Source organism: Etheostoma spectabile, chromosome 3 (assembly GCF_008692095.1).
Source record: "Etheostoma spectabile isolate EspeVRDwgs_2016 chromosome 3, UIUC_Espe_1.0, whole genome shotgun sequence".
NCBI classification, from domain to species: domain Eukaryota; kingdom Metazoa; phylum Chordata; class Actinopteri; order Perciformes; family Percidae; genus Etheostoma; species Etheostoma spectabile.
The window spans coordinates 14,438,197-14,449,441 of NC_045735.1; the positions used below are offsets into that span (position 1 = coordinate 14,438,197).

The following is an 11,245-nucleotide window of genomic DNA, read 5'->3' on the forward strand; positions in this document are numbered from 1 at the left end:
TTTACGACACTGCACGATCTGTTCCCATAGACAGTTAAAGAAAGTCTGTTAGCCTCCCCCGGAAAGCTAACGTTAGTTTAGCCAACAGTGGCTGCTTTTCCCACTGTTTAGTTTGAGGACCGTTATTTTGCCGCAATAGCTGTTAGCTAAACTAGCGTCAACTTCCCGGTAGAGGCTAACCGTTCTCTCAGCTAATACATCAGTACACGATCTGTCATTGTTGTAGCGGTTGCCGTTAGCCTCATGGATGTAAGAGGTGTTAGCCTCACCCGCCGTTAGCTTCCCGGTACCCGCTAGCTTTGATTCAGTCTACAATAACGTTACTCAACTAACAGTGGGGAAAGCAGCTACAGCTAATTTAAGACTTTACAGTAATAATAAAGACATTATTGAGTGATTGTGTTTTAAATGAGCACAAGTAAGTAGAACTGACGTAACCACTATTATATATATCGCTGTTATGTTATAATAGAAATATTATAATTGAGGGTCTTAAACATGCTTTTTCAGCTAGCGGTTAGCCGAATTAGCTGTTAGCTAAACTAACGTTAGCTTTCCGTGGAGGCTAACAGCAGACGGCTACTGTGGACGGATCATGCAGTGCCGTAAATTCCTGGTAAATCCTCGTACACATGATTTCATCTGCGCGTGCCAAACATAATGCACATGCGCAGAACGGATCGTGCAGGCAGGACGGATCGTGTACCGACACTGTCCTCATCTTGTTTCCTTATTGCACAGGTGCTGCATTTGACACACCTATAAACACAATGTTGCAATGTAGCAATAACTATTGTCCCTACTGCTGAAGTTACTGCGTAAACTGTACATAAAGATGTAGCAGAATGCCTTGATTGACCATACAGAATCAAGTATTCAACCAAGCCGTGTAGGTTATTAATTCCTACCCTTATACAACCCACAAAAGTGTTTCATAAATTAGCGCCTCTAGCAGTGGCAGTAAATATGACCCACATGAGCATTTTCCACCTGCATATCTAAACCACAGAACGTAACTGTTGCGGTTTTAAACACATTGTTACTGTTGTGAAATAGTAGCAGTTTGGTTATGTTAAGGCACAAAAACCTGCTGTATACTTTTATTTTCAAAAGGGTCTCCAACCTCAGTCTCCTGGTTGAAAGTGCCCTGTTTGTTTGACCAATATACCACCCTCAAACCAATGTATGTGTATGTATTCACGTGTCTCCTAAATATCTGTGTTTACTCTCCCAGTTGAATGTGTCCAGACAAAGACCCCAGCTGGAGGGGAATAATGTCTATTATCTGCACTCATCCATCTTCCCTTGTACCCATCTTTTATTTCATTCTCTACCCCAGTGATTCCCAAAGTGGGGTCGGGACCCACAGGGGGGTCGCGAGCCAGAGAGGGGGGGTTGCAAGTTGATTTCCAGAAATAAAACAAAAATTTCAAAACGATTAGAAATAGCATATGTTAGCCATGATTTTAACACAAGATAAAACTAGTGGCTAAATTTAAAATAAAACCAAGCAAATAAATAAAAAGGGAACTGCTCTTTTGATTTTCACGCCTATAGTGCATGCTTATATATGATGTTATATAATGTTTACATACGTTTATAGTGGGGGGGTCGCTAGTCACTTGCACTGTTACTTTGGGGGTCGTGGGCTGAAAGTTTTGGGAACCCCTGCTCTACCCTATCATCTCAAGTTATTTTTACTTTTCATCTACCTCTTTACTCCTCCTGTCTCTGCTTTCTCTCTTTTATTTATATTTTCTCAGTACCTGCTTGTGTGTATATATATGTATATACTGTATGTATATATACTGTATGTATATATTTGTGTGTATACATATACAGTATATATGTGTGTGTGTATATGTATGTATGTGTTTGTGTGTGTGTGTGTATATATATATATATATATATGTGTGTGTATGTGTATATATATGTGTGTATATGTATACATATTTATTAGGAACACCTGTTCAATTTCTTATTAATGCAATTATCTAATCAACCAATCACATGGCAGTTGCTTCAATGCATTTAGGGGTGTGGTCCTGGTCAAGACAATCTCCTGAACTCCAAACTGAATGTCAGAATGGGAAAGAAAGGTGATTTAAGCAATTTTGAGCGTGGCATGGTTGTTGGTGCCAGACGGGCCGGTCTGTAGTTTGCTTCAATGAGTCAGTCCAGAATGAATAAGAGTGAATGGAATGGGTAGTCTGACCATCATTTTTTGCTATGTGCTTATAATAAAAGGGGGACAACAGTAATCCAGCTTTGGCTCCATAAATGGTCTTCCTTCCTGTTTGTTTCTCTCCATCAGTCCCTTTTGATTATTTTTGTCTCTTTAACTTTTTTTGCGTCTCTGTGTCTTCTCTCTCTTCTTCCTTGACAGTTTTGTTTCTGTCCCCCTGTCACATATTAAAATGAGCGCCTGTTGCCTGAAGCCCAGGGAAAATCAGAAAAGTTGCCAAAATCCGAAATATATTCTGTATGCCTAAACTAGCTTGGACAAAGTGAGTGTGCGTGGGTGAGTGTGAGAATGACTGGGTGTGTTAAAACAGTTGAGGAAGTGAGGACATTTCTAAGGTTAGAGCATTTTGTTGATCTTCAGTTTGAAAAAGGGTCACTTTAGAGTTTGAGACTATGGAAAGGGTTTAGATCGGGGTCCAGAATGACACTGAATCCCTGGAAGGTGTACATGCTTATTTCTAGTGGTGGTAATTTATATTTTTTCAGATGAAGGATTTAATGCTTATTTTGTTGAAACTGAATATTTTGCATGTGTGTGGTCTGTCTGTGTCAGACATTCCTTGATTTCCCCCCCCTTTTTTTCCAGGCAGTTAGGTAACTGAATTTCAGTGATGTCAATGTCAATGTAATTATGGCTCTCTGAAAGGTGACGTAATACTCTGGAAAATAAATGGCAAATGCAAGCAACAGAGTGAAAGAATAAAATGGAAGGAGAAGGAAAAAACAATTCTAAAGACGCAGCCAGTAGAGAAACTCAGCGTAAGAGAAACTGATAAAGAAAGAGGTATGAATAGAAGAAATGGGGAGAAAGGGGGGGGGGGGGGAATTAAATCTAGGGAGAAACGAGAAACTGGAAAAAGATGAGAGGTGAGAGATGTCAGAAAAAAGAGAGACAGAGGGTAATGAAGTGTGGCATCGCTAGATGAGTAAAAGTGAACCTGCTGTCAAGGTAAGCAGGGGATTGTACTGCGTGTGGGCGTATTAATGAATGACGGGCGTATAAAGTAGTCCGATCACTCACATAATTACACAGTTGGGTACACATATTGACACAGGCCCTGCATCCATATCTCTTTTTGTCTCACACACACACACACACACACACACACACACACACACACACACACACACACACACACACACACACACACACACACACACACACACATCTGTTAATAGATGAGGTATTGTGGCTGAAGACCGGCTGATACTTTCTGGTCAAATTACAGTTTGTTTCCTAAAGCCTCACTCTATAACTCTTGCGTGAATTAATGGATTGTTGCATCTTTCTACGCCTCTCTATGTCACTTCTATTTGTCTATGTGCTACATAGAAAATTAAAAAAATAAAGCTTGACTTTAGCAAGGGGTGAGTCAAGTAGCCTGGGAATAACAGTATACAATACTAATATTGTTCTTTGTCATCACACTTTTGAGGCCTCTTCCTCTTCCAAATCCAAAATTTTTTTTTTCAAAGAGCCTCAACAACTATAATATACTTTATTGTATCATAACTTGCAACTTTGTGAGCTGTATTAGCTTGGATCAACTTTGTTTTTTCCCTTTGAGCAAAACCATTCACTACATCATTAAAATCCAGGGCACTGAACCAATCTTTTTTTTTACCATCCATAAGTGACAACAAGCTGACTGATCTGACTCTAATATCCCAACTTGTGAGCTCTCTCTCCTTCAAAAACAGTGATTAGCAAAAAGCACACCCAACCAGTGTTTTGCATCCATTATCCGATTTGGTTGAAATAGTTGGCTGCTTATTTCTTAATAATTTTTTTAACTGACAGTTGTTGCTATGTTGTGGTGCTTTGGGAGCCTTCAACTATGCTAATGAACAGCAGCATTTGGAATGAAATAAACAGCCAGATACACACAATCCTTTGGACAAAATCTATGTTTGTTCTTCTGTATTTGTTGTCTGTTTACTGGGTTAGAATTTTGGCAGCAGGGCTTGTCCATGTACTGCTGTTGTGCTGCCAACACTTAAAGTAAGTTTTGAATTTCCACAGACCTACAGAGCAGCTTACATTTTTTTTTTTTTTTTTTTATACGCTCTTTCAGATTGTTACTGTCTGTCTGTGTGTGCTCTAAGTTCTCTTTCCCACTCGTGTTGTCTGTCCAGCTAATTATTGTTGTCAGGTTTGGATTTTGGACTGCTGGTGTGTTTTTGTATGTATGGTTGTAGGCAGCAGATGCTCATCTACAATCTCTGCCAGGTTGCCATGGCAGCTAGAGAGTGGGTGGGTTGGGGTCGTGTGGCACAACATTATTGAACTCAGACATTAATTACTAAAGTGACCTATTGGCAGCATAGCTTCAGATCAGTTTCAGATATTTCGCCAATACAAAATCTATGACCTTATTTTCCTTGGCTTAACCAATCTTATTACAGTGATCGAACAATACAAATGTGTACCCTGATATAACAACACTGAAATTGAAATGCATGCCTCCACTCTCTACTCCTCCATCAAACAAATCATATTTTGACCAAACACAGCACGACTGAGATCAAAAGGGAACAATAATACAAATTAACATTTACTTTATGCTGTGGATCCGTTAAACACTGTGGCTCATTCACTGATCAACTATTATCATCTCACTTTAATGCAAGTGAAATGCTCAACAGGGATGGCCTTGTTTCGTTGTAGAGATATAATCATACATTCACATCTTTAATTGGTTCTGTTTACAATACTGAGCTCACGCTTTTAAACAGTCACCATACTTTTAACTGTGACCTTAACCATGATCACCTTTCTTGACTCAATGGTCACAGTGGCAAATCCCCTATGCTTACTACTTGGGCATAACTGTTTTCAGTGTTTTTTGTTGTTTTATAAACTCTTAAATGAATAAGCAAATCACTTCGACTTTGATGCAGATTCTGATCTCCATAAAAAGATGAGTAAACAAAGAACAATATAAAAGATAAGAATGGGCCTAGTTAATTTAAGAACAGACTTGCGAATTTGGTCAGACTAACAATTTCCGACCATCCTAGTTTGCCACGAGAAACAATTTCCAAAGCACATACAGTACATGTAGGCATGGTCATGATTTTTCAGTGAGTTGCATTTTACAATGCACAGCAATATTTCTATGTGACATGAATGCAAGTGATCAATGAAACAGACAGAGACAAACAGTGTCATTCCCTCTAGGTGCTGAAGCAAAGACATGAATGCTTAAGTTAAAAAGGTTACCAACTTAAATTGTTTTTCATTGAAGTTGTGTTGCTCCATAGAGACACAATGGAAAGGAGTCTGGGAGATAATCAGAGAAAATTGAGTTCCTGTTAAATTGTCTGAGCTGTAACTCACAGATTTGCTGCTTGTCGTCACAGCAACAGTCTGTTGGGGGAACTCGTCCATTGACTGCTTTTGTTGAAAACCCACTCTAGTTGTCATGTTAAGACAAAATCTACTTTGCTTTAATCTAAATGCAACTTTCTTGTTTTCTTGGAAAGAGAGACGCTGAAAAAGGTCTGCCATAGCATTTTGCTTCTTGTACTTCTCACATAGGACATTAATAATGTCATCTACTTTTCAGCATCGTGATGTCTTTTGACGTGTTTGTATTGCATCTTTGCTCAGTTGTTGTTTTCTTTTAGTATTCCTGTAACAAACCCCTCTGGCTGACCTTTGCAGAAATTCAAAGAGTCAAAACCTTCTGGCTTGAGATGGATTTCACAACCAAGAAAGAACCAAGTGAAAATTAATAATCACCCGCAAATGAGTTCCAGTTTCCATTAATACTTTGACTGAACAGAATGGAGAGGCAATGGCCCCAGGCCTCAGTATGTAGAATTGGTTTGTAAAAGTTCTGCTTAAGGTACTGCGTTGGCCTACAACACTGGCATACTGTACTATTATGCAAATAGCATTTCCAATATTAGTAGAGACAGGACGTCTAATGTTAATTGAATAGTAAAAAGAAGTGTGTTTGTGTGTGTGTGAGAACGAGAGAGGGTGCGTGTGTGTGTGTGTGTGTGTGTGTGTGTGTGTGTGTGTGAGAACGAGAGAGGGTGCGTGTGTGTGTGTGTGTGTGTGTGTGTGTGTGTGTGTGTGTGTGTGTGTGTGTGTGTGTGTGTGTGTGTGTGTGTGTGTGTATCCATTTAAAATCCAGTGTGCTCTAATGAGACACAGCATGTTGAGCGTGGGGTGGAAACCATGACAACAGCCTTGGGCTTTTAGACATGTGGAGACAGAGAGAGAACCATGATGTCATTAAGAATAGTTATATCGTTTAAGAACAGAGTGAGTGATTGATTAACCTATTTTATGATCACACACGCACACACACAGACACACAACCATTGCTCCCCTTAAACATACACACACACTCCCTTTGCACTCTCATAAATGTATACCTTTACCATAAGACTTCTAAAGCCCTGTCCTTGCGGCGAGATCGTCCACACAGTTACATACTGTAAATGTTGATCAGTGTGTGTGTAGTTTGTGTATTTTTGTTGAATTTGGTTTAAAGTCTGTACAGCACACAAGACTCTATATAGGCTGTAGTCTTAGAATAAAGGGCAACAACTGCAAAGCTCCCTCAAATGCACAGGGCTATGCAGAGGGCTCACCAGCGCACCTTAGGTATTTTTGTGATTGGAGGCATATATCTTCAAAATCCGGTGGGACTGGGTGGAATCAGTTATCATACATTATCAGTGGCTGTGTTGGGGCTAGTGTCAATAATCGGCAATCACATCCGCTCCTCTCATCCCTTTTTAAAGCTGGGTACAATGATTTACTGACACTTTGTAATTGAACAGAGTCCAGTTTTCTAATGCTGGGTGCAGACTATCAGCCGGATTGGATCGGGACCAATTGGTGTTGCGCGTGACAACTGATTGTTTTATCCTTTGTAGTGTATCCTAGTAGACGACACCCGACACTACATCTGGGGCAAGAGAAAGACTAGCATGTTACAATGTTTTTGCTATCCACAACTTGTTCCGCCACGTGCTTGACTGCTTTGACCAATTGAAGCATGGAGCGCTCTTCACCACAGAGCAAATGCAGCACAATAAAGACAGAACATGCAAACATGTAAAAGTATCACAGATGTGTGAAACTGTTGTATGCGCAAGAAATAAAATAAGAAAAACAGTAAAAGATAGGACATATTGACAAACGGATGCAGTGGAATGTGACAGAGTTGGGGGATGGTGAAGAAGAGGAAGATAGAAAAACAGAACCAAGGGGCTCAAGGGAAAGCTGAAGGTATTAATGAGAGATGGCGAAAGAGACAGTTGTGGAGAGAAAGCCGTAACCGTATGTAAGAGGGAAGAAAAATCTATCAACAGGATTAGCAAGCGCTGAACAATGTGATCACTTGTCAAACTCTTTGATTTTGTCTTTGTTTCTTCTCTTTCTCCCTCTCTTTATTTCTTACTCTTTTACCTACTGCGTCTTATAATGTCAATACAATTAAACAAAAACTTGGAGCAAATTCCCTGTGAATACCCCGACCTAGTGATTCTTTGTTCAGGAGAGCTACTGATTGATCCATTGTGAGGACATGCGGTGTGATGATACCACTGTGTTGCTCTGCATGGGGCAGTGTCCTCCGTATGACTTGGTAAGGTTCATTTTACAGAGATAGGGTAGTAATTGTATATGTCTACGTGAGTGATTGAGTCATTTTTAAAGGCCCAAATAATTAAAGTTAGACAGATTGATAGGAAAAATAAAAAGATTAGGAATGTCTGGAAAGAGAAATATTATATTTTTGAAGCAAATATTTTTTTCTGATTTCTATCCTGTTAATTGTCCCTTTTGGTTGCCCCCAACCCATATACCATAACTGGTTAGTCCAGGCTTTGTTTGGAGTTCATTTTTAATTTTTTCATACATGTAGTTTTTTCTGAAACATATTTCATATCATATTTCAAGTCCATATAACCAAAAGAAATCCATAAACACACTTAACAAGTCTGTGTCCAATATAGTAGCGTTTCTACACTCATCTGTGACAACAAGCGTTGGCAACAGAACCGCTGCTCTCCCCCAACCCACCATACAAATATGACAGACATCACAAACTTGCACACATTTATTTGAATGGTTACAGGCATGGTCTATGATGAAATGAATGGACGTCTAGAAATACTTACACCATGATTCATAACCACTGCTTAGAGGCAGAGGGTGACAAGGAGAACGAAGGAAAGACAGAAAGAAAGAAGAAAAAGAGCGACAGTTAGAGAGACACAAATGGTGGCAGATGGTGAATGCAGTTTACACACACACATGCACACACTCACTCACACAAACGCTTTGGGTCTCCAATCAGAGTGAGGCTGGAAGGCCTGCTGTAGGAGAAAATGAGTATTGTTCTCTGAAGGCTCAGAGAAAAAGAAAAGTGAAAAGAGAATTTCCACTGGAAGAACTGAGGATGATTGTCCTGCTTGAGGCCATGTTGGCACTGTAGTTGTGAAAAAAGGAGAGAAGATTTGTCATTTACATCCACTTCTCTCACACACACACACACACACACACACTCACTGTGCCATCTGTGCTTCCTTGAGGAGCAGTAAACCCAAATCCTCCCTCACTCAAAGTTAGCTTTTCTGAAAGGGTTTGGAGAATTTAGTGAATTGGAGTTCCTCATTGGATGCGTGTGTGTGTGTGTGTGTGTGTGTGTGTGTGTGTGTGTGTACCCACATTTTCTTTCTGTTAATAATTCTGTTTGTGCCTTCTTTATTACAGATTTTTTATCTAAATTTGCTATTTCTGCTCTTCTGTCTCTCGCTCTTCCTTGTCTTTCTGTTGCTCACTTCATTTGTTTGTCCCTTCCTCCTTTAAGGTCTTTGAGTGTGTGTGTGTGTGTGTGTGTGTGTGTTTCTGTTAACAGGTTAATAGGTAGGTTTTATTTGTTTTGATGACATATTGTTGCCTGTACCTCTTAACCGAAAAAATGTAACATCATCAACTAACAGGCTTATCTCTCTAATGGGCTCTAGAGGCTGACACTCATCTCGTCACATTATGATTTGCATGTACTCTACACCCTTAGCTAATCAGGTTGATTATTTCAATCTTATAGAGACTGGCCCTTTAAAAGGTCCACATACTGTAAAGATCACCTGCCAGAAGGTTCCTTTTAGATATTAGAGGCCCTCTCATAGAAACAGGGACTCTAATCACAGTAATGAAGACCAGATAAGGTGTGAGAGTTGGCTACTGGGAGGCTTATTTGAGCAGTCCAAACTGTCATTGAGTAACCCCCATTATTTCAATGATAATAGTATCAAAAATCACAGATACATTGATGGAGTTTGCTTAACTTATGTAGTTAACTTGTCTTTGCTTTGTTTCTTTGCAGTGATGGATGGGCGGACCGGTATGATGTAACAGATGGCTTTGTTAGGGAAGCTGCGGGTGGTATTACCATCAAGCTCCAGTCGGCTGATGTGAAATGGTTTGATGAATACTACCTTAAACTTCGTCCTGAAAACAACCTCAGGAACCCCTGGTTTCCAGAGTTCTGGCAGCATCGTTTCCACTGTCGTCTTAAAGGTCACCCACAGGAGAGCAGCAAATACAACCGCACCTGTAGCAGTAAGTATAGACACAAATAAACACCCAAAGACAATTGTAAGGATACAACCTGAAAATGTAGTTCTTGAACACCTGTAGCAGTGAATATGGCCAGAGACAGTACATGTTTTTGAGTTACAGATGTGCTGTACTTCTGTACAAGTATAGCAGTACAAGTAACGTACAACAACCATCTGGGGTATGAAGAAAGAGAGAAATTGCATTGTTTTAGTTCAACACTGCTGTAGTCAGAATCTGCATTTTTATTGACAGGCTTTCATAATAGCCACTATTAATGCAAATATCACACACACACACACACGCGCACACACACACACACACACACACAAGCACCGGTTTATCTGCAGATACCCTTTGTGGCTGTGCACCTTCCCTTCATTTCTTTGTATTTGTTTCCCCCCATATTTTTCTCTCTGTTTCAATCCCTCCATTCATAGGCAAAACAGTGTGTGTGAATATCAAAGGGAGTCATGTCTCTAATGAAATGGGACATAAAATAGAAATGAACAGGACACAGAAAGAGGCAGACAGAAATGAGACATGAAGGTGACAAGTGGCCTATGAGAATAAATAAGAGGAACGAGAGTGGTCTTTGATGTCAGGAAAAACGCACACTGTTTAATAAAAACTAGAAATGAAAATTAATGGTTTCTCTGGTTTCTCTCCCACCTCCGGTTTCTCTCCCCCCCCCCACCCACCATTGCAGAGCGAGAGTCGCTTCGGCAGCAATATGCACAGGACACTAAGATGGGGTTTGTCATTAATGCCATCTACTCAATGGCATATGGCCTGCATAACATGCAACGGGCACTCTGCCCAGGCTATCAGGTAGGTAATGCTCTGATGAATGAATAGGGGGACATACTAGAACAAAGCAATGAGATAAAGGAAGGAGATGAAGAGGTGGAACGGGGGATTTATGGGACAAAAAACGTACCAGCTGGGTATTGCTACCATATTACACTTGACCTTGTTTCCATGGTGGCACAAAAGTAAATGCAACATTGCTGCTTAACTTTTAGAGATTTTGGCGGGACCGTCAGAAGTTAAACTGTACTGTAATATTTCAGACATTATATTTTATTTCCAATTCTGCGCCCTCGACTTTTGCGATACATTTGGTGCAAAACTAATTTGTACCTTTGGACTTAGTCTGTATATATATAATACTGTAAATACCATTTAGTGGGGCTTAGCCAGTGTGGAAACATCGCTAGAAAGCTTCGCTGCCAACCTCAGCCTGATCTGATCGGAGCTCCAGTCCGTCCTCGGCTGCAGCTGTTTCAGTTTGACTGTTAAAAGTGTTAGGATGGGCATCCAGATAGCGCAGTGGTCTGTGCGGATGCCCATGGACAGAGGCTTGCTCCTCGACGCGGCCGGCCCGGGTTCGAATCCGGCCTGTGGCCCCTT

At 40.4% G+C, this 11,245-nt stretch overlaps 1 protein-coding gene across 4 annotated transcripts in view; it reads left to right on the forward strand.

The window, feature by feature from the left end:
* The window catches only part of grm5b (glutamate receptor, metabotropic 5b), a 72,565-nt gene that overhangs the window by 38,724 nt on the left and 22,596 nt on the right, over positions 1 to 11,245 (forward strand). For all 4 annotated transcript variants that reach the window (XM_032509044.1, XM_032509048.1, XM_032509041.1 and 1 more), the window contains exons 7-8: positions 9,600 to 9,835; positions 10,542 to 10,663. In XM_032509044.1, coding sequence (XP_032364935.1) covers positions 9,600 to 9,835; positions 10,542 to 10,663 — 358 coding nt within the window. The remainder of the gene's footprint in view (positions 1 to 9,599; positions 9,836 to 10,541; positions 10,664 to 11,245) is intronic.